This window comes from Aplidium turbinatum, chromosome 1 (genome assembly GCF_918807975.1).
Source record: "Aplidium turbinatum chromosome 1, kaAplTurb1.1, whole genome shotgun sequence".
Classification (NCBI taxonomy): Eukaryota; Metazoa; Chordata; class Ascidiacea; order Aplousobranchia; family Polyclinidae; genus Aplidium; species Aplidium turbinatum.
The window spans coordinates 26,360,368-26,384,477 of record NC_137472.1 but is presented as its reverse complement, the minus strand read 5'-3'; the positions used below and the strand labels follow the sequence as shown (position 1 = coordinate 26,384,477).

The 24,110-nt window shown below is 37.7% G+C and overlaps 1 protein-coding gene across 1 annotated transcript in view; it reads left to right on the top strand.

Annotated features, from left to right (window-relative positions):
* The window catches only part of LOC145769902 (dipeptidyl peptidase 4-like), a 39,764-nt gene extending 23,626 nt beyond the window's left edge, over positions 1-16,138 (top strand). Inside the window, exons 5-18 of the mRNA XM_082581450.1 lie at positions 35-90; positions 1,641-1,752; positions 2,155-2,306; positions 4,667-4,829; positions 5,194-5,335; positions 6,117-6,292; positions 8,185-8,323; positions 8,921-9,058; positions 9,941-10,039; positions 10,401-10,535; positions 11,121-11,254; positions 11,682-11,803; positions 12,066-12,204; positions 15,515-16,138. Coding sequence (XP_082437576.1) covers positions 35-90; positions 1,641-1,752; positions 2,155-2,306; positions 4,667-4,829; positions 5,194-5,335; positions 6,117-6,292; positions 8,185-8,323; positions 8,921-9,058; positions 9,941-10,039; positions 10,401-10,535; positions 11,121-11,254; positions 11,682-11,803; positions 12,066-12,204; positions 15,515-15,775 — 1,968 coding nt within the window. The 3' untranslated portion in view covers positions 15,776-16,138. The remainder of the gene's footprint in view (positions 1-34; positions 91-1,640; positions 1,753-2,154; positions 2,307-4,666; positions 4,830-5,193; positions 5,336-6,116; positions 6,293-8,184; positions 8,324-8,920; positions 9,059-9,940; positions 10,040-10,400; positions 10,536-11,120; positions 11,255-11,681; positions 11,804-12,065; positions 12,205-15,514) is intronic.
* The last annotated feature ends 7,972 nt before the right edge of the window (positions 16,139-24,110 follow it).

Sequence of the window (24,110 nt, the reverse complement as noted above, 5' to 3'; positions counted from 1 at the left end):
TTTGCGGTTTTGATGACTATGCTTGATATTTTAGGCATACGCAGAATACGTCCGGACATTTTCTGTAGATATTTGGGAAGTATCATCAAGGTAAGTGGTTGGTTGATTCGCCGTAAATTTTTAATTCATCAACCCTTGTTTGACTTAGAAGGAAATTGTACATGTACTTGTATTACATACTCCGCATTTGAATTAGCCAAAAAAATGATTTAGCCATTCAAGTTATTGCCATTATGTTTATTGTTCAGACTAGTTAGATATGGTGGTAGTGTGACCTTGATAAGATAAACACAAGTATTTTATAAACCTTCCAAGGCAAAGTGATGTTTAACATGACTACTATGTAGGCCTACTAAGTATAAATAAAATGAAAACATATTGCTGTTAAACTAACGCCATTTTGATCAGATGCAAAAACACTTGAATACTTTAATATGATTAAAAACAAAGCAGACGAATAATTTTTGTGAGAAGTCATTTAGAGAAAGCAAACCTGCTGAAAATACACACTGATGTATTAAAATACGGTTTCAAAACATATGCAAAAAGTTGTATGGAAAATTGCATCAACAGTTTTATATTGTATGAAATTAATAGTAGGAAGGTGGGGATTTGTAAAGTCATTATGGTTCGGATCGAACGATGATGGAAAACGCCATACTCGAGTTTCACCTTATTTAGGATTATCAGTAGGCTACTGCATATCCATGTGTTTTGAGCGGGAATCGAACTTCCAACTTGATGGGAATTGTGGACGTCTCCGACTTGAATGAAAATCGAATCTCGGTCCTGTTAGCTTAGTATTTAAGAGCACGTCTCAAGATCAAGCGGCGCTGATTCGGTTCTCGGGTTGTGCTCTGGAGCAACGCATTCTCAGGACTGCTCTCCATTCAGCGGCACCGAGTAGATGGAATAATTTCCCGGCAGTAACACTTCAACAACGAGCGGAAACTTCACTTTGCCAATATCGGCAACCGGCCCTGTGTCAAAAGCCTTGACGTATTCCTATCATTATCTGTAAGTAAACAAAACTCCCATAAAAAAACTATCAAAGCTTTGTCTGTTCGAAGATTCAATGCCAAACCAACCGTTGTACTACTGCGTCCAGCATGCTGTTCTTAACCATTCAGACAAGTCTCAAGTCAGTAAAAACCGCAATCACCAACAGCTTTATTATCTTGATAAGCGGCCTAGTGGTTAAAAACGGCATACTGGACACTGTATATGGTACAATCTCGACGGAGTTTCCACTCAAGTCAAGAACGTCCACAATTTCTCATCAAGTTAAAAGTTCGATTCCCACTGTAAGACAATATGAACATGCACCACTGATGATCACAAACAAGGATGAAACTCGACTGTGGGATCTTCCATTTTCGTTTTATCCGGACCTTAATCCAAGTTGAAACTCTAAGATGATACTGTAAATGTATCGCAAATGGAAATAAAGTTTGGTCTCTCAGTTACTAAGAGGTTAATTATTTTATTCCTCAGATTAATATCAACAGCAACAGCACAATCTTGAAACAAACGGTTGTGCTATAATCGCTATCCGAAGCTTAGTTTGATATTTTTACTGTACTGTAGGTATAACAAAATGTCAATTTTAGTAAAACTGAATTTATATTTTATGATTTTAGAAAAAATGTTTCTATACAAGGCTTCGATCCAAACAATCTTCAAAAACTCAAATGGTCTTCAATTGGACATGATTTCTCTTACGTCCAAGGATTTAATATTTACGTTGTCCGTGTAAGTTAAATTGTCCGGAGGAAGTATCTTCTATAAGAATGCAAGCTAACTACTTTATATAGTTTTCAGAAGAGAAGCGTTTTTTTGGAAAACAGTAAGCTACTAACTCAAGCTTGTGTCATATACTGGTATTAAATTGCACAATCCTCTTATACAGATTACACGTAGCCTACATGCAAAATTTTAAAACTGAAGTATAATGGTCGTTTTACAACAGTCTTATATTTGCAAAAAAAAATTTGTTTTAAATAAAAAAGTCACATATTTATGGTGCCTAACCGAACGATAGCCCTTTACAATAGAAGATCAGATTGGATCGTCATAAACTGTAAATTATTACTTAGGCCTCTCAATCTTGCTGTTTTTCTTCTGATATTCAATACTCTTTACTTTGTTTAATAGAAATTTACATCTTCCCCTCACAAGCTGACTTCAAATGGAAATGAGCAGTTGATGTTCAATGGGATTTCCGACTGGCTACACAGCATAGAAATAACAGATGACGATGCCCTCATGTGGTGGTCACCTGACGGATCATATCTTGCCTATGCAACGTAATGATAGTGTTTTTCTAAATGTGTGTTAGCCTATATTAATATATTATTTGGAAGTATTGTGACAACACCGTAACTACTACCAAATGCAAATTTGTGCATTGCCAGAGTACGCCTCCTTAGCTCAGTTGGTTGAGCACTTGACTTTGTGGACAAACGAACCATAAAGATCAAGTAGAGTTGTTTCGGCTCTCGGAGTATGTGTTTCAGGAACGCATTTCAATAACAACTCTCGAATCAGCGGCACCTAAGAGATGAAATAATTCATAGACAACCAAAGCGAAAACTTAATTCTGTCTACCCCGGTGAATGGGCCTACATTAGTGGTTCAAAGCCCCTGCAAGTATTTAAAATGCCGAGGATTAAGCTCTCAAAGAAGCTTTCTCAGTCCGAAGATAAAAAATTTTACAATCAAACAACTTTTCAAACAAACATGCAGAAATTGCAATGGTTTCATCAACCGCTTCGTATGGTTTAGATTTAACTCAAATTGAAAAGTGTAAGACCGATAACAATAACAATAACTTAACATGTAGGCTAATATACAAAATTAAACTAAAATTTGCAAACATTTTCGGCTTTACATATGTTAGCCCTTATCAAGCACGAACATTAAATTACTATAAATAAAATGAAATACAAAATGCAGCCGAGTAGCCTAAATTAAACATGGCTTTGTTTAGTTCACTCTAGTGCATTTCGTAATTCGTTTAGGCTTAGCATTTAGGCCTACACAATGACTGACTTATGGTTACGATGTCAGACGATAAAGATAATGCTCTGATTTTATGAAGTATCAAAAAGACATATTAACTTCGTATAAATGGGTGGAGCGCTCATAGTTTAATGGTTTCCCATGGAATAATGATTTCTTCTCGTAAAATAACATAACGTATAGGCTCAGACCTGTGGTTCCCAGTCTTTTTACAAAAGGTGATAAAAGTTAAAAAAAGCTCACAGACTGACAACAAAAGACCGTTGTGAAAAAAACAAATATTAGTATTTTTGTGAAACAAAGTTGTTGTTGTTGTTGTGTACCATATTGCAATAGTGCAGAGCAAGATTTTGGTTTGGTCGATGTTGCCTACTTACGACAAAACTTACAACAGCAATCCATTTGACTAAAAATACAATGTCAATCAATTTAGTTACAAAATGATTGTGTCAGTGGGAAATTTGTTCATAGTCTTGCAGCCTGTAAACTATGCAAGGCAAACGAGGCAGCAAAGATGTTTCTGAAACTTTGCTTCGTCATCCAGTCAATTTCCTTGCTTTGTTTAGTTTAAAGCTAAAGACGAAAGCGTAAAGTAAGTATTACAAGGGTAACAACTTTGCAATGGTTATGATTTTATGTACGGTAAAAGTTAGCTTGGTAGAAGGTGGGATACTTAGCGGACCGGCATGCATTTACGCTGACAAGCGGTTGGGAAACATTGACATAGGCCAGTGGTTTTCAACCTTTTTTGCACCGCGACCCCTTCAGAGCAATTAATGCAACCTCGCAACCTTCAATAAAATATCCAATACAAGCGTATTAATGCAAATTTAACCATAGTTGATTTATGCCGACATCCAGTCTATGTCTCATTTCGCTGTTTCTGAAATCAAAAACGTCTTTTGGTGTTGTTATTAATGCTTTTTTATTACATTTCCTCCGAATATTTTCAATTATTATCGAACTTGGCTGGATTATAGGCAAAATATGAATGAAAGCTACATTTTTGTATTTTTTCCAGCTGAACTTATAGCAATGCATTTATGGATTTACTACAATCAGTTTCGGTGAGAGGGTTGGTGCTGCATTTTTTCAACAAGCTTATCAAAGTCGTGGAAGTGTTGCTGAATAAACTTTCATACAAAATACACATTGAAATTTTTCTATACCATTGGAAATGATACTGAAATATCCATACTTAACACAGTTTTCCAGACAACCTTGGTCTTTTGCCATGGCACGTTTCTGTACAATGTAATATGCAAGAACTAGGTAAAAACCATCGAATGCTTTGCTGTTTCTTATGCTTCCTATTGTTAAAGCCTTTTAAACATCTAAGAACTTAAAACATTAGGCCTAGGCTAACCCCAGGTCCAGGAATGGTCGATTGCAAAAAAACACAATTTTTATTCTTTTTGTCGCAAATAAGAATTTGAAAAGATACATTGGATTTTCAGGCGTCTTGTTACCCTCGGAAAAGCGGCTGGAGATCTGTAAGGGGGTCGCAACCACAAGGTTGAAAACCACTGACATAGACTATCTTAAACAAATTGATGCTACACCTCGACTCAATTATAATTCAAAAGAACTTGGTTTTTGGAAACAATCTTGGGAAATAATTAACCATGTAATATTTTTGTCATAGGATTGATCAGACCGGAGTAGTGCAATTCGAAATGACGGTTTACTACAAACAACAGTATCCAAAAACAGAAAAGTTCCCCTACCCTAAGCCAGGCACCCCAATTCCAGTGACTACAGTGTATGTAGTGGATTTAAACTCATGGAACCAAACTAAATTGGTTCCTGTAAGTAAAATTAGTTGTTGACGGCAATCACAAAAGTAGACTACAAAAAAATGATCAACTGCATAGGTTATAGTAAAAACTGCAACTTCTCGTGGTACAAACAAAGTAAGCTTATAAAAAATAAAGAAGCCACACCAAGAAGCTTTTATGTACGGTAGTCTTAATGTTAACTAAAGCACAGTTTGAAACAAGTGTAATTTTTTGTCTGTTGCGAACTTGCGAAAGGTATTTTTCAATAGAAATAGGCTAACTTTCTGCGTTTGTTTTTGTCGTCGAAGTTGTAACAATATAACTTTATACTTATTTCTGATATTGAAATAATGATTTCGTTTTGTCTTTTGAATTTGTGAGCACATTTCTACAGAATCTGAAAACAGACTGGGAAGGCAGTATATTAAATTCTGGCGTGTGGAGAGAACACATCTTCACTGTAACCTGGAAAAATAGAGTAGAGAATGAAGCCATTACAGAAAATTGTCCAGCACCCCACTTTACATGCACTCATAGTGAGTAGCTACTGGCGTTTTCAAAAAGTCGGTAGGCCTACTTGCATGATTTTCAATTTTAATGATATTAAAGTTGATTAAATTGGGTTTGTCAGGCCGGAACAAATACTTAGGCTATATGAATCCCTGGGCCAGATTTTTTTTCTTTAGTTTTTTATCAAACTTTTGAAGTTATGTGGTAGTAAAAGATAATATAATACAGTTCAGTGTGCTTTTAGCTCATGGATCTCACATTGCTTTCGGGTTTTTGAAGGAGTCTTCTTGTTGTTTGAACGCTATTCGCTCTGCCTTTAGAGTAGCGGGCTTATCCCCTGACACCGAGAACAGAGTGCACAGCGGTTGTGAACGATGTCGATGAAATACCTAAACCAACTCCTCTGCTAACTTCCAAACATGTATGAAGTTTGGTACTATTTTTTAAGAGGCATTTGGTATGACCTAATGAGGAATCAAACCCACATCCATCAATTCAGAGGCGAGCACTTAAACCACTAGGTTATTGTGCCAGTTTGGTGTGATGTATTTAGCTTCATCTAACATACAAGTACAACAACTGTACAAAAAGGTTAACACGTTCGATTGTTGGGTAACCACTTTGATTGATCTGGCGTTCGTCCTTTGGGTATTAGGGGGAATTTGAAGGTGAAAAGAAAGGAATTTTTTCTTTGTAAATTATACTACATTTTCAAATCAGACATCATTAAGCAACATTGCCCCCTAGATACTGTTGTAATCATATCCTATTTGAGGTTATTCGATAAAGCTATTTTTTGCATTGCAGATGATGGTATGACCCTGAAAAGTACCACCGGGTGGTTGGGACATTATAAGGTAGCGAACATTGTTCCGAGTCCAAACTTGGAAGAATATTTCACAGTTGAAAGCAACAATAGCTTTCTACACGTTGCTGTGCATAATGGAAATGATGTCAATTTTCGGACATCTGGTCGATTTGAAGTACGTAAATTGTTACTAAAATAGATTTTTATGAAATGTTGACAATTGTCCGCCTCGATAGCTCAGTTGGTTACCGCGTGACTTCATGAAAGAAGAAGCTTAAAGATCAAGCAACGCTGGTTCTGCTCACGGAGTGTGCACTTGAGCAATGCATTCTAAGGACTGCTCTCCATTCAGCGGCACTAGAAAAAATAACTCCCCGGCAACAAGACTTCCACAATCGCAAAACTTCACTCTGTCAATCTTGGTAACCAGCCCTACGTCAAAAGCCTCTACATTCTACAAGTATGCGAAAGTACCTGGAATAACCTGTGAAGGCTTTGTCAGTCCGAGGATAAAGATTCAAAACTAAACTATTGGGCCAGTAAACCAGCAACATGTGTTCTGCCACAATATTAGCTTTGGTCACACGTACATCATGTTAGTCTTTGGCTCTGGTTATGACATAATCAACGAGATGCCAGTGTTTAGAGTAGGAGTGCATCCGTGATGTTTTGTTGCGGGTAGGAAGACGAAATATAGTGTTTGTGATAGCTAGGCCATAGCAGGTTTTTAGCAGAAGAAGACCATTGCTATTACACTTTCCTATAGGCCTACCATGTTTTCCATTAACATCATTCCAGACCTGGTGTTCACAACCAACACGGGCATTGAAATTGCCAAAAATGAATAACTTCTCCGATTTGGGAATGGAAGCAATAAGAGAGTCTAATTCTTCATATAATTTTTCCTTTGCATCAGTATTGTTGGTCATGGTAGGGGCATAAGCACTAATCAAAGTGGCATTGTTTTTGCTCAATGGAAACTGCATTGACATTAGACGGTCATTTACCCCATTGGGTATCTTAGTTAGTTTCTTCACATAGAATCGGAAAAGCGAGTTTCACTTGGGACAGCAATATCGATGTTGTAGCGAGCTAGTTCTCTGGCCATAAGAGCTGTTCTACGAGCAGGTCTGTTGGAGTTTAGGTTATCGAGCTCGATGGCTACCGTAACACCGAACCCTGGATCTATAGCCTATTCCAGATTCACAGATCTCCCTATCTCTTACACGTGGACTGTGGAAAGATTGATGACGTAGTTTATTGAGATATCAAACGTTAAACAGTCAATTAAATGTCAAATAGTTCTACTTTTGAGATTGTAGATTGCTTCTAGTAATCCTTGACGGACCAGACAAATGGTTCAGCACTTCTAGCACGTAAAGAAATCAAATTATGAACAGCAAACTTCTTGGTCGACTTCAAAATGTTTATACGCTACTACTTGCAACAGCAATTTTACAATTGGAAACAACTCCCTCTTTTACAATCTATCTATTACAACAAACTTATTATCTATTACTATTCTATTACAACAAACACAAAAATTAAACAAACCTATCGGCTAGAAGTACACAATCGTCTTCAATATACTTTTCATTACGACTTTTCAACTCTAAATTCCCTTAATACACAACTCCATCTAAAATCACACTCAAGTTACGCAGCTATTTATAACGGGTTGCTTTGATCAGAAGCTTTCAGAAACTATGGTAATATTGCATAACAAGAACTCATTCTTCGGTTCAGCAATTCAAAGACGTTTTCAGAATTGCACGAACGCTAAAACCAAGTTTTGCAATTTAACATTGCGTAAAAACACAGGGGTGTCCAAATCAAACAAGCATGCTTGTGTGCTAATTTTTATCCTTTAACTTATTCCCTTACCAACATTTATTTCCGTCTTGAAACATTCTTATCAACTTATTTATTTTTCTTTTAAGCTTTCTGTAATGCATAGTGGACGATACACATTTGATTTGATTGACAACCACGGCAACGTTGAGCACAAAAAATATGATAGATAGTTTAACTAAAACTGTAACGGTAACTTTTACAAATTTGGTTTAGGTAACAGATACCAATGCTGGTTACTCTGCTATTCATTTCTATGACGTGACAAAGGAAATGATTTACTTTACCAGTACAGAAGATCCAAACAATGGAGGGCAAGAACTTCCTCGGATACGTCATCTGTGGAAGGTGAAAGGTTCGTCGTGGATATTTTTATTTAGTGATTGGTAAAAATTGCATGCAGAAATTTTTATTACTATTTGATATTTATTGTTTTTTCTAAAGAGTAAAAACTGAAAACTTAAGCAAATTTGGATGACAGGAGAATTTGTAAATACATTCGGAGATGATCCAGTATTAAACGCATACGTTGTATCACTAACAATAACAGAATTGCATTGCGCGATGCAGTACTTAGAAAAACACCAACTGAGACATATTTTTCTTCTTTGTGTACCATGCCTGTTCCTTCCAATTATCCTGGCATTTAAATGTATTAAAAATGTAGACGTATATTAGACTCATAAGTATTTTTTAATTTATAAAACATTATAAAATATGGAAATATGAAGATGTTTCATTTGCATAACACGTTTGCTTAGCTCTTTTTATAATGCTTGGTTTGCATTTATAAAACATGATTCATTATTGGTGAAGAAGATGGATAAAAATGTCACTCATAAAATTGTGTTGATTGACATTTTTGGATGTTCCATTGATTCAGTTATCACCACATTTAAATCAAAGCTACTGTATATAACTCATTGGTTTTTAAAAAGTAATTAATTTTTAGCTCACGGTGAAGATACGACCAGGACATGTATTTCTTGTTCTCTCAATCTCAACTACAAAGACAGATGTAATTGGGTTAATCCATCATTCAGTAATGATGGGACTTTTCTTGTCATCAATTGCGGAGGAACTGCAAATGGTGAGACATGTTGAAAAATTATCTTTTTACAGGAAAAATGTCGGACATCTCTTGATACTGTTCAGATCAGAGCTTCCCAAACTGTATGCCGAGGCAGACTGATGGGTCTCAAGAGGGTCGCAAGGTGCCCCGAGTGATTTGAAAGTTGCAGCCGTAGCACAAAGCTGCTAAGTGTCAAATTAGTGTAGAAGAAAGCATTTGCTTTCATGTTACAGTAGGCTACTATCAATTGTCGACAATAACCTACGTAAATCGCGTGATCATCAAATGTTTGCAAAAAGGAGACGCCTCCGAAAAGTTTAAACCACTTAGTCGACGGCATAGCATGAATTATTTGCAATGGGAATTTACGTAGGCAGGAGTTTTCAACTTCGCCTCACTGCTCACATAGAATCAAAGTAAATAATTTGACTGGCATACATTGATGAAAATACATCTTAAGTACCTTTTCTCGTGTAACGTTTGTTCAACGTAGCAGCTTTTGTTCAAAAAGTGAAAGGCAATAGTTTGATAAAAACAATGACATTGGAAGACAATGTGCCGCGGTAGATTCCGAAATTCTTTGGTGTGTCGCAGATCAAAAACGTTTGAAAATCGCTGGTTTACGCACGTTTAAACGCCATGCTGGGCAAAGCTAATGCGACAAGTTACCAAATTGCCATAAAAAGACAGGAAGAATCTCAAGGTTGAAGATCCATGCATTGTTTATTTAATAATGTTTCTATCCATGCATTGTTTATTTAATAATGTTTCTATCACTATCGTTTACCTCTAGCTTTCACATCTATTGAAGGTTTCTGTAGTGTAGGAACTAAGTTCTGCGGCTTTACATCAAACTCAATACGGTAGTTTAATATTTATTCGCTCACATTTATTTTCTAGGAGCTCCAATATCCACTCTCCACAAGCAAAATAGCGCAGGAGATTACGAACTAGTTGAGGTTGTAGAAAACAATGACGCTCTGTTAGCGACGATTGACGGTTTGTAAATATTTCCTTGATGTTGTTTTGGCTATCATAGTTTTAAAGAGTATAAGCATTGTTATGATGATGGCTGCTAAACTGATATGAAGAATTGAAACAATAAATGCAATGTTTACAGTACGACAAAAAATGAGTTTAGTTGGTTTGTATTTTTGATAATTCATCACAATAACAAATAACACATGCTAAACATAGCAAAGATCCAGTAAAGGTAAAAGAGAAAAATGGAAAAGTTAAATAGTACTGTAATTTATCTGAAGCTTAAATAAGATAATAAGTATAAACCTTGGCACGGTTACATCTACTAAATTAATATTGCCTCACGCTTAGTATTTTAAAAACGATGGTTATTTCTCAGAGTATTACTTTCGCGATGTGGAGTTTGGATCACTTCAATTGCCACATACTGATGGAGAATGGTACTACAAACTTTATAAACCACCTAAGTTTGAGTCTGGAAAGAAATATCCTTTGTTGGTTGAGGTTTATTCAGGTTCGTGTGAGACGAATGCATACTGGACTATGGGTTCTCAACAAAATTTGACCAACCACATATTGTGTGTTTAATTAGTCTCTACAAATTCAGTGCAACAAACCTCTGCTGACTGAGTTGTGATTTGGTTTTCAAGCGAGATTTTTACGTATTTTTAACCAGGGCTGCAAACTCGAGACGATTTCACTAATCTGATATTTTCACTTTAAGTAGTCTGATGCATTGTGTACAAATAAAGTTTGCGTGGAGACATATCTGCAAAGCAAAAATTTCAAACGGAATTGGTCACCTTTTCCAATTAACTCTGTTTTCAAAATGCATACAAGAGATTTCGTAATGATATATTTAATTTTTTACAAGTTTTATATTAACCAAAGTAGAAATTAACTGCTTGCACATCTCTTGTGCTAGTCACCATTTGAATTGATGTATAACTTGGAAAAGTGTTTTGTATGTCATTCTCTCTGAAGATGCGCATTGTCATGGTGCCCGAAATGCAATAGGCCTACTTTCGCATTTATCAGTAACTGTTAACTGTTGCTCCTTCTGTTAGAAAACATGATATATTTTGTTGTGTTGATGTAGGTCCAGCATACCAAGAAGTCGAAGATAGATTCAGCGTGTCATGGAAAGATTACGTATCGAGCTCAAAAGAAGTGGTTGTCATGAACTTTGATGGCAGAGGAACTGGATTTAGGGGTGATAAAATTATGCACATGGTCAGTTTCGCTACGATTGGTCAATAATTTACTTTTTTTTCATAATAATAGACCAACAACTGTGAAGGTATATTTGGCTACAAAAGCTTAAACGTTAATTTCCTATCGCAGATTTGCAGGTCCACACACAAATCATACCGTACCGCTTATGTTGACAGCTGTAAAAATTTCACCAAGTTCGAAATAAAACTTGTTTACATAAAATAAAACCCTTAATTATAAAACTTATAGTAAAGAAAAATGAAAATAACGGGATGTTTCTGTCAAACAGGAACTCGTTTCAAAGTGTAAAAAGCTAACATTAGTCTGTCTTCGTTTTGAAAAATACGTAGCTTGCGAGTCCTCAAGTACTCACATAGTGTCCTACTATACTGTATAATAGACCTCAGACAGAACTTTTTCATAATGTCTAGTTGATCTGATGCAGGTTTACAAAAAGCTTGGCCAGTATGAACCACTTGATCAAATCGGAGCAGCTACAATTATTGGACAAACGAAACCATACATTGACACCTCGAGAACAGCTATCTGGGGCTGGTCTTATGGAGGGTACGTTATGAAACAGCAATATTGTCACTGAATTTAATTTACTGCTCTTACACTACAGTAGAACATTTTTTTTTACCTAAACCTCAAATTTTTTCTTCTATTAAACATTATCATGGATAATTATAAATATCGGTTTCAAGTAATGCGATGGATACGATAGCCTAATGACTAAACTAAATATTGCAGAGTAAATCTAAATAGAAGTTTTGATATGTTTTTAAGCTTTTAACAAAAGAGAAAAAAATTGCTCAATATATTGCAGTTATGCCACCAGCCGAACCATTGGGGAAGATAAAGACGGAGTGTTCAAATGTGGTTTTGCTGTAGCTCCAGTCACCAAATGGGAATTGTACAGTACGATTTACACAGAAAGATACATGCTACAACCTAAAGACAATGTGGTAAGAAGAAGAAACATATTATTATGGTTTATCAATAATAAATGGTCAACAGCAATTTTAAGCAGAGATGTGGTTTGGATTCCTAAATGTATTTGTGAGGCTGATTTCAAAAACACGTTTACTTTTTTTCTAACCCATCACGTTTTTAGGATATTTACATCTTTTGTTTTTAAAGCTTGATTTATAAACGCTTGGGTTAGAGTTAAACTAATTCTCTTCTTGAACTCTTCCAAAAGTTAAGTCAAAGCTGTACTTTTCCACAAAGATACTATAAAACCATTTTTTGTTGTTGCACACTCTGTGCATACAATCTTACAAATATTGAAATCCTCCTCAGTACAGTTCAGTGCAGTGAATACAAATGAAACATTTGTGGAGATCTTAAGGTTATTGGCATTTTAAGAAGTCTAGTGCCCTGAACACTCGACTCTTCTGACATCTGTATCATGAAATGGGGGGCGGACCATCTCAATTTACTCAATTACACCTACACGCAATTGCATTTTGGTGTCGAATGTCTCAGGAAAAAAAACGGAAAGCTTCCTTCAATCGCCAATATTCATAATATGATACAATGCCAATAACAATGACTCATGGGCAATAAACAAGCCCAACCGTCTCATGAAGGTGTTATAAATATAAATTTAAATATGAACTAGAAGGGAAAGAGTTCATAAAATAAAGTAGGCTAAATAATTTCATAACATTATATTTTGATGCAGTCTATGTGATCTGGATGGGTCGCGGTTTCATCTCTAACGGTAAACTTTGGTCTTGAGTTATAAAAGGTTGAGGACCACTGGTCTACGTAAATATGTGTGAATTCAACCTTTAAGATAAACGAACGTTTTGCAATTAGTTATTGTTTAAATTATAAGTCATATTTTTTAACCTTTTTATTAGAGCTGCAGCTTTTTGTTTCAAAACATTGCTACAGTGCATGATAAGTATGGTGAAGCTATGAAATGAGAATTTATAGGATATTTTGAAAAAAACTAGTATGAAACAAGGTTCAGCTTAATTCATAAATATTACTAAATACGCAAAATATTAAAATGCTAATATTTTGAAACCCTTACGTGCTGGACAAAAACACGCGCAAATTCAAAATCAGTACAAAAATCTATCCAGAAAAATTTACTTGTATCTCTGATTGAAAAATTTAACCCAGTAAAATTTTGTTGACCAGTGTAATCAATTAAAATTGCGCAATTGTTCTTAATTGTATTAGGAGGTGTATTTTGCCATAAATCGGTATTCGTGCCTGTAAACTCCGCTGTTTTCTGCATTTAAATCTTCTCAAATAAAAAACATCTGTAAGTTATTTGCATATAAGATAGGTCAATAAATGAAGTGAAAATATATTTAATTATAGTTAAAACGTTTATTTTAAAATTGAATAATAAGTTTTCAAATTATTATTTAACGCTATCGATACTTCCAGAAGCAAAGCTTCGAAGGATTTTTCGACGTAATCACTACTCAACAGTTATTACATTTTGGTGCCAAAAAGAAGTCTTGGCTCTTTAAATTCTTCAACAACTGTCTGTCCTGTTTAACAATCCCAAAAATCTGGAGATGAGCAAAAGAAGTGGTTCTTTTAAAGCCTCATAAGGATCCCTTTTCCCCAAAGAACTATAGTCCAATATTCTTTTTATGCACCCGCATAAAAGTATACAAGTGTCTCATGCTAGACCGACAGTTTTACGACCAGGGCGCTCTTGTTGTTGGCAAGTCTTAAACTTAACTCAATACAAAGAAGATAAATCTGAACAGGAAGTCTTCAGTGGGACTGTCTCTGTAGACATATCGACTGCATGTGATACCCTCAATAATAGGGTTTTGCTCCTTAAATTGCATCAAATTATTAAAAATCTCACAATTATTCAAGCTATTCAATCACTTTATACAAACAAAAGATTTTTCGTTGAGATAAATGGTCACAAAAGTTGTTGGATATTTATTCCAACGCAATGGGCTATCACAAGGATTTGTTCTGCACCGATGTATTTAACGCCTATAGCCTACTAAACAACCAAAACCCTCCAACGTTACGTCTTTTCATGGTTGCCAACGACCTCCACCTATTAGGCTACATGTAACCTACTGCAGCTTAAATACAAAGCATTCCAAAACCCAAGTCACATGCTTTCACTTATATAGTCATCAGGCTGATCAAAACCTACCATCAACTGGTTAAGCACTACCAACATGCCACTTCCTTATAGCGTATAGCCTATCTTGGGTGTAACAATAACACCGAATAGGGCCCTATTTTATAAGACTCACCTGCTGTAACTTAAGAAGAACTTTTAAATGCTTGCATCAACCCTTTATAAGAGCTTTGGTTCCGAAACTCAAACTGTGGAGCAAATCAGCATAAACTAAAGCAAAAAGCACTGGCTTTGTAGTACGTAGCCTACTTTAACTTCGGAATAGGCCTACTACGCTCCAGTATGGTACAGATTAAGCCACACAAAAGTGATTGACTTAGAACTAAACGAAGCATGCAAAGTTATTCTATAACTGGCACCCTTCGTCCAGCTCCAATCACTGGCTTCTTTAGCTAAACTATTGCTCAAGTCACATCTGAAAAGAAGTCGTCACAAAAAAAAGATGCAGTAAAACAGATATCCAACCAACGTCTCCCTCTCTATGAATTTAAAACTGTTTGGGCGAGACAAGTCACGCAAGAGCTTTGTCAAAGTCGGCCCATGAAAATACACTAGCGCCGTAACTGAATTTAATGGAACATAACATCCTGGTATCTCAGCACTTTCCGAAAGCTTTCACCCACCTCTTACCCTGGTAAGAAGAGATTAGGGTTGCTTAAACAGAGGCCGGTTCTGTTAGAACGTAAAAAAGCAAACTTTGTCAATGAAAGGTGACTTCAGATAGAATATGAAATTGTGGAATAAAAAACCAGACAATGAAACACATCTTCAGCAACTGCTTTCTTGGCCCTTCCTGTGACGACAACGACCTAAGAACCATTACCAACAGCAACAGTGCTCTTCTGGATCCGACTGTGGAGTGATAGGCTATGAATGAATGAATGAATACTTCCAGTTCTTATTAATCTAGACAAGGTCGCTTGCTTATCAAGTTTAGAGCTTTTCTTGCTTTAGCATAAATTGTAGTTTATACTGTATAATTCTGTTTAAAGACATTGTTTATAAAGTTTAAAAAATATTTACCGCGCTTCCCAAGTTTTAAAACTTCGTCATGATTGAAACCAACACGAGCAGAGAAATCCTACTCGTTTTTTCCTGAAAGTCATACATAAACTGTTTTGTTGATTTGTTTGTAGGATGGGTACGAAAAAAGCAGCACGCTACAGAATATGGAAAACTTTAAGAAACATCGCTATTCCCTTTTCCATGGAACACGCGATGAAAATGTTCACTTTCAAAATTCTGCTGATCTGTCAAAATACCTCATTGCTAACGATGTAGATTTTCGCGCATTCTATGCGGCAGACGACGACCACCACATGGGATGGGTGCCGAATGATTACAAAAATATTTACAAGATGCTTACTCGTCAATTGGATATTTGCTTCAAACAATAAAACATTTCAATTAGCTTAAAGCAATTAGAGAAACTTTCATTTTTGTCGTAGTGATAACAGGTTTACAATAAATTAATCTTTAATTTCAAAGACGTTGCATTGATGCCCTTCTGTGTTGGAACTAGTCCAGTCGTTGAAGGGTTTTACCTTGACTTAATTGGTGTAAAGCTGAAGTTTTGCACATTGGTTCTGTTCATTGTGTACAATGACCAAAAAAGTCCCCGTGAAAATTTTTTTGGGGAAAAAAGTTATCCGCTATTTTCGAAATTCCGCTATTTTTTTCAAAATGGCGGATGTACAAATACTGAATTATTCAATTTTTATGAAATTATTACACTTACGGTGTTGGTGCTCATTTAAAAGTAAATATCATACTGCAATTATTTTGCATTGGCAAAGTTTTGGTCCGCCGTGATTGCCTGAGGAAGTTTGCGGATACACGGAAAAGGGTTTAGGGAAAATGCCTGCAAAGAAATTACGATCTGGGACAAGGACATTCAAGCTTCTGAAGCCTCCAGTATACTGCGTCAAAAGGATGCTGATAGAATTAATGCTGCCAGTACTAATAGAGGGGACAACATTGTTGCGACAGCTGGTCGAAAAGTACACATAGACTGTCGTAAACGATACACCAACCCCATCGATATACAGCTTAAGAAGAACAGAGAGGAAAGTGGGTCCTGCGACACGAGGAAACGAAGTGTTCGAATTCTTGATGGCAATTTCGACAGTAAGACTCATTGTTAGTTTTGTGGGACTCAAGTTCTCACAGACAGACCTGAATTTAGTTTTGTTAAAGCAGGTGTTTTTGCAAGGACTATATTAGAGTGTTGTGAGAGACGTTCTGACGATTGGTCATTCGCCGTGAAAGGTCGTGTTGAATATTACGGTGGCGATTTACATGCTGCAGACTGTTTATATCATCATTGTTGTAGTGTTAATTTCATATATGGATTTAACGTACCCTTGCCATGCAGCAGAGTACCTGAGGCAAAACGTCGAAAATCTGGGCGACCGAAGGATGAGGAACAGGACCAGGCATTTCTAAAGATGTGTTCCCATCTTGAACAGAATGATGAAGAACAGTTAACAATACCAGACCTCAGATATAAAATGAAGAAATTTTTAGTAAATGATGATTGCTTTCCTTATGATCACAATATCTGAAAACCCAATTATAGAAACAATGCGGTGAATCTATTTATATAGTTGAAGGTCAGGGCCTTTATGACATTGTCACTATGAAAGAGAAAACATCCGAAATCCTCCGATCTCATTACCTAAAAACAAGGCATGAGGATGATGAAGATTCACAAAAGAGAGAAATAATTAAAATTGCGGCAAGGCTCATCAAAAGTGATGTTCCATCTGTTAATGATCACTATCCAAGCACAGACGCACTATCAATAGCTATCAATAATAATAATCGTGTTTTATTTGCGCCCATTGCCATACATAACATACCTAGGCCTACAGTAACACTGCGATCACAGATGCTATACAACAGACGGCAGGAAGCAGCGAAGTGACATATAGTCTTCGAGTCAGCTGCTCCCCTTATTTTGGCTTGCCATTAAGTGTCTTTGGCGAGACACAGCTACGTGTTCTGGAGCGTTGTCGAATCCACGTCCTTTCGAACGTCGCGCAGACGTTCACCCCACTCGGCTACGCAACCGACACTCAATCTCGGTCCTGCTCTAATGTACTTGCCTGAAACTTTGTCAACACTGTTGAGTTCCTTATTTGTAGGAAAAGAAACAAAGCGAAAGGTTGCAAGTATTGGCCAAGCTGTTGTCCAAGGCTCCAAGCTGTCAGACCACGAGCGGTGACTGCACCATTGCAAATTGGTCTTGCTGTTCAAGGACATCATCTGTAAAGGTCGAGATTTCTGGTTGATACTTTACTTTACACAATATGGAATATTGTTTTTCTTACGCAGAAGTCCAGAGGTTTGACAAGAATGCAGCTGACTGTGCAGCGTTAGAATCCATTGTTCTAGAGAACATAGAGAACTCGAAAGCATAATGTTATTTGCAGCTGACAATGTTGATCATAATATTATCACCCTGGATGGGAAGGGGACTTTCCACGGGATGGGCATGATTGCTGCCTTGACACCTGGTCAGAAAGCAAACCGTATGATTCCAAGGCACAACATATCACAACTCAAAATCACAGAGAAGACTAGGATTGAAATCATGCAACTCCGCTTTGCCAATGAAGCGCAGAAGACATCACTGGCTGGTTATGTACCTTTTTCTCAGGATCAAACCTTAAGGAATATTGTGAATGGTGTTGTGACCGATGATGACGTTAATGTACATGAACTCGGTGTTCTTTCTTTCTGATAACAGCTATGTATGAACTGCTATCCAACCTGTCTTCTTCCTAACTTTCGACTCAAGTTCCACATGTGTTGAGTGAAGATTGATTGTATATTGTTAACAAGAGACTAGTTCAATTGTGATGTGGAATAGTCACTTCACACTCTTATTACGTCCGTCCGTTAGATTCACACATCGTAAAAGAAAGACGAAACAATAAAAGTAGAAAAAGAATGACGAGAGATTGTCGCTCAAGCGTGACAGTGCATCGCAATGATGACGTCACGATTGCGCTACAATCTATGTCACAATACGGAGACAGATAGCTTGGCCATAATTTCGTGAACACTCGGATCATGATGAACATGAACAAACAAAAAATGATCGATCTGATCAGTAAAACACTTCGGGATAGCTTAAAGGCTGCGAAGTGATCAATGCCCCAGGGGATGCTGAAGTTCCGATTGTGAAGGCTGTTGTGTTCTTCGTGCAGTGTCACACTCGACAACGTTGATTGGAGAAGACATAGATCTGTTGGTCCTGCTTGTTCATTATGCGCAACAAGCTAACAAAGATCTATACTTCCGTTCCGACAAGGCAAATGCTGACAAAGTGTATCATATCAACAAACTGAAAATGGTGATGGGTGAAGAATTATGTTCCCAGTTACTTTTTCTACATGCCTACACTGGATGTGACACAAAATCAAGAACCTTTGGTGTGGGTAAGAAAATTTGTCTTTCACAAGCAGGTAAAGTGTTATGCTACTCTGAAAGACTGTGCCAATTACTTCCTTCTTAAAGCAGACCGCACCAACCAATATTGTCAAGCGATGACTGTGATTTTGGGGGCACGCGGACGGATTCCCTCTCGTCAATGCGCTACAGAGTACTAAGAAAAAAAGTACGGTAGTCTCTTCCCAACCATTTGTGACACCAGAACGCCTACCACCTACTGAGTCATCAACAAAATTTCACTGTCTAAGGCAGTGGTTTTTAGCCAGGGTTCCGCGGAACCTTAAGGTTCCTCCAGTAAGTCTAGGAGGGGTTCCGCAAGTTTACATTCAAATCCGAGAGTCTATTTTATTATTATATGCATATTGTTTAAATATAATCAAATATTGATTAGGTTTGCCACTATAATAAATTTGCCACACTTTAACACGTTTGCTGCAATCTCGAATTTTCGTTGTTTTCTTGCGGTGCGATTACCATTAACTTTCTGCTTATCCGCCAAATTTCGTCGACATGTTTTCTTCGCTTCAAGGAGTTCTTTCAGACAGTTTAATCATTTGTAGGCTACACCGGTGGATCAAATCGACGTGAACGTGTTAGAGATCATTTTGTTTTGCCAGTATTAAGTTTGTTTTTATATATATTCATAATTTATAAAATTCTGTTTACAGCCTTACAACTATGGATATGAGTAGCCTACATGAATATTTTAATTTAATTTTAGGCTATTAATCAAACGATGTTTTTTCCATAACGCAATTAAATTATTGAACAGGGGTTCCTCGAGCTTTTGGAATGTTTCATTGGGTTCCGTTCCACCAAAAAGGTTGAAAACCACTGGCCTAATGGTTTACTACCAAATAATGGTCTGGCTAGGACAGGAGTGTGATATGGAAACTTGCGGGTGGGGTTGGAAACTGGAAGGCAGTCAGTTTGTGACAACAGAGTCGGACATGAATGCGGTCCCAGATTCCCTCATAGATCATCTACTGCAACTGCCTGTAGCACTGCCAGGTGTAGCTCTAGGCAGAATAATCTACTCTGTACCTCAGTATGTGGACAGTGCAACTTGATGCCTGTGACTGGTCACAGCGGTAAACCATAATCTCTTCGTGGGAAAATTGTAACATAAGATTCCCGAATCCGTTCGTCTGTATGTATCGACCGAAAAGGAAACACTCCTTGAAACGTCTATTCAATAAGTGTATTCCTGTAAAATTAGCCCGCGGCTATCGAAATCGAGATGCAACGCCTTACACCTCTAAAAACTGTCACTACGATACAGATTACTTGGATAAAACACGGAGAATTTGTCCAGCTAGCAAGCACCAAATAAACCAGTTAAATGTGCGACCGACTTCCAACAAACAACTTCGAGAATGAATCAGAAAAATTTGTGATAACTCAAAGGCACGTCAGCAGTAGTGTGACGCAATATTTCATGTTTAAACAGGTTTCAACTGAAACAGATTTAAACAGGTTTGACACAAGTCTTACGAACGATGGTGCAATTTTGGCTCATGTTTTAGGAATTTCCATTACGTAAGATTCAGTAGACTTGAACGGTTTTTATATGACGTTTGATTAGGTGAACAATTGTCTGGAACATAACGCCCCTAGTTATGACAGTCTGACATGGCATAACTAAAAAAGAATTGACGACAATTGTGAGCCAATGAATAAAAACACATGATACACAAATTGTTTGAATCACTCACGTTTAAGTTAATACGCAAATACAAAGGGCATGCAAAGAATGAACAGCAATAAGAATAAACACGACGATACATGAAATTGGTACCATAGGTAGTAGGTACACGCAAAAAATGACGCTATATACAATGGTTGCGATAATAACCGACTGTTCTGGGCTCAGACAAGTGTCGGCCACCGCAGACAAAACCAGGCTCAAACCCTAACCCTTAGGTGTTCTTTACGGGGGCGAGGCACGAAATATCCCTCAACACATAGTCTACTTTCACTTTCCCCGTACTCTCATCATAGTTGCAGACGGCAACTTTAGCTCTACGAACCACAGGCTTCCCTTTCCTAAGTTGTGGAACTACCTCATGCACCCTCCCAAGTTGATACTTCCCACGTTTGCCAATGTCCTGGAGAGAACCTACCACTACAAGTTGACCAGGCTCCAAATTCTCGGCCATTTTTAGCCATTTTTTCCGGCCCTGAAGACCTGGCAAGTAAAAATCGATCCATTTACTCCAAAACGGCTGTCGCGTAGACAACAAAGTGTGCTGTACTCCACAGTGCGCATTTCCATTATGATGCGACAGTACAACAAGCCTAGTGAAGGGGTGCTTCGAAGGCAAAACAATCGGATGCTTTGCTTCAAGAGAGATCTCGAGAGAATTACTTAAGCGCCCTTCAATGCGGATTACACCAGCGTCATCTACACAAGGTCTGTACTTTTTAAGTGAACGTAATTTTTTCAAGCGTTCCTTCTCACGTTGCGAAGCGCCAACACTACCTCGCTTTATCACTTCCTCAAGGGCATCCGGCGATCGTTTGGTCATTAAATGTACCACATCGCCATACATGCTTTTCTGAACAAACTTCACAGTCAAGTCTAGGGCTCTATTAAGATAAGAGGCGTCCAGTTTTGGCTTCCCAAAGCTACGCTTACTCGTTTTACAGCACAAAAATTCAACAAAAGCAACCAAATAAGCTATTCTCTTTTTTATAACATACAAAGAAGGTGCGGCCTCGATCAATCTGTGAAGACCACCCTGTCCAACGTCAAGCGACTCCTCTTCGTCACGAAGATGTAGGCTATGAACAGGTACTGGAGTGGCATTTTCTACAGATGGAATTTCCTCACACTGGTAGAGAAGACTAGAACTATTTAACCACAACTCTCGAAATTCTTTCTTTGTAATAAGATTTGGCCTTGTGCCAACATCAGCTGGGTTCATATCGGTAGGGCAAAAACGCCAATCCTGGGCTCCAGACAACAATAAAATATGCTCAGCTCGACGCGTAATAAACTTATTCAAACGTAAATCAGGGTTTTTAACCCACTGCAACACAGTACGAGAATCACACCAAAAATACTTAAGGCAGTCGGGCATCTTCAATGCCTCGTAGGCCTGCTTCACGAGTCTTGCTGTATTCAAAGCGGCAACAAGCTCTTTCCTAGCTATCGGCCAAGAAAACTGATTTTTTACAACAATGGTAGATTTACCCAGAACGAAAGACACACTCGGAACTCCGTTAACCAGTCTACGTAAGTAAACAACAGAAGAGAAAGCTTGATTCGAAGCATCACTAAACCCATGCAATTGATATGAAACAATATCATCCGGACTGCACACACCAGAGTTTGCAAAATACCATCTCGGTAACGAAAAATCCTTAAGCAGGTCCAAAGAGCGAAGCCACGACTCCCACTCTTTAACAAAGCTATCAGGGACCTCGGTGTCCCAATCAAACTTGTCTATCGCCAATTGCTGAAGTATAAGGCGTGCTTTTAGAAAAAATGGCGCTCCAAAGCCTAGCGGATCAAAATTTTGTCCAAGCTGACTGAGCATACTTCGGCGCGTGTGTTTAGCTAAGGGCTTTAAGGAACATGCGATACGCAACTCGGTTTGCCACACACAACCCAATGTCTTCGCTGATGGCAAAGTCATATTTTCAGTCTGAAAGTCAATGTCACGAATCAAAGGTGAAAGCATCTCATTATCCAAATTTGACAAGACAATCATAGCCTCCTTGTTAGCACTCCACTTACCAAGTTTAAACCCAAGGCTATCAAACAAAGCAATTGATTCATGAGTGATTTGCTGAGCTTCCTCTAAGCTATCAGCCGAAAATATAAAATCATCCATGTACATATTAGTTGCAATATTGCAGAGAGTCAATTCACCAGCATTGCTGGGATTCTGCTTGATCATTTTCTTTATAGCCAAGCAAGCGATATACGGGCTACTCTTTATTCCCCAAGGGTGTACACAAAAACGAAATGGTACCATCCTACCATTTTCAAGGTCATCATCTTCAAACCACAATATACGAAACAAATCCCTTTGCGACTCAGGTAACTTTATTTGAAAGAAGCATTTAGTCACATCAGCCATGAGACCAAATCTACCAAGCCGAAATCTAGCCAAGACATCTACCAGAGGGTTTAACAAGTCAGGACCCGAAAACATTACATCATTAACACAAGTTCCTCGAAATTCAGACTTGCCATCGTAAACAATGCGCTTTTTTAATTGTGACGTAACAAAGTATGGTAAATACCATTCAAATCCCTTGACATTTCCTGCTTCACCAGTACGCTCAATATAGCCATTTGATTTAAGATCTTTCATGGTGTCAGTAAGGAAATCACGAAGTTCAGGTTGTTTTAAAGCCTTCTTCCTTAAAGCAGCAACTCTATCTGACGCCAACACAAAATTGTTAGGTAGATCAATATCTTCCTTCAACGGAACAGGTATCTCAAATCGACCATCTTTCAACTCAATATTCGGTTCAACAAGTTCTCTAGCCAAAATGTCATTGCGAGACAATTCACAGGTTTCATTTTGCAAGGTCAAATCCTGAATGACTTTATTCAGGTCTGCTATTTCCATATCGCGAGACTCAATTTTACGCTGAAAGCCAGAGATGACATCCGACTCTGAAGACGTCTGCACTCTGCACACGTTAGCAACGCTTTCATCTAAGGGTGACTTACCTCCACAAGCCAACCAGCCGAGAGGAGTGAGTAAAGCATGCGGTTCACTACGATTTTCACCAACACGCTCTTTTTTTGCACACATCAAATAAGCGTTGTCGTTGCCAATCAGTACATCTACAGTACTACAATCATTCAAATGAAACATATTCACGTCATGAAAATGACGGAAACCATTTAAATCTTGTTTATGCGGTAAAGTTTTAACATCATCAGCCCAAGCTGGGTTAACCACCGAGGTTATATCACAAAACAGTTCATCTGTCTCTAACGACTGGATGTTGAGTTTGACAAGGTCAGCACAAGTAGCTTTCTGACCAGCCAGGGTATCCATTTTAAACGACGCTTTATCGTACGGTTTAAGATCAAGTTCACACACCAAATCACTCGAAACAAACGTCAACTGCGAACCAGGATCATGCTGACAACACACCAACTTCGATTTGCCAGTCATTGGATTCAAAACACGAGCAGCAGTAACGCGGTTAAAGGCTGCTTTAACATTTCCAATCTTAACATTACGCACAGGAACTCTGACACGAGCATCATCTTTCCCAACCGAATCCAGAGAATCACGTGACGTC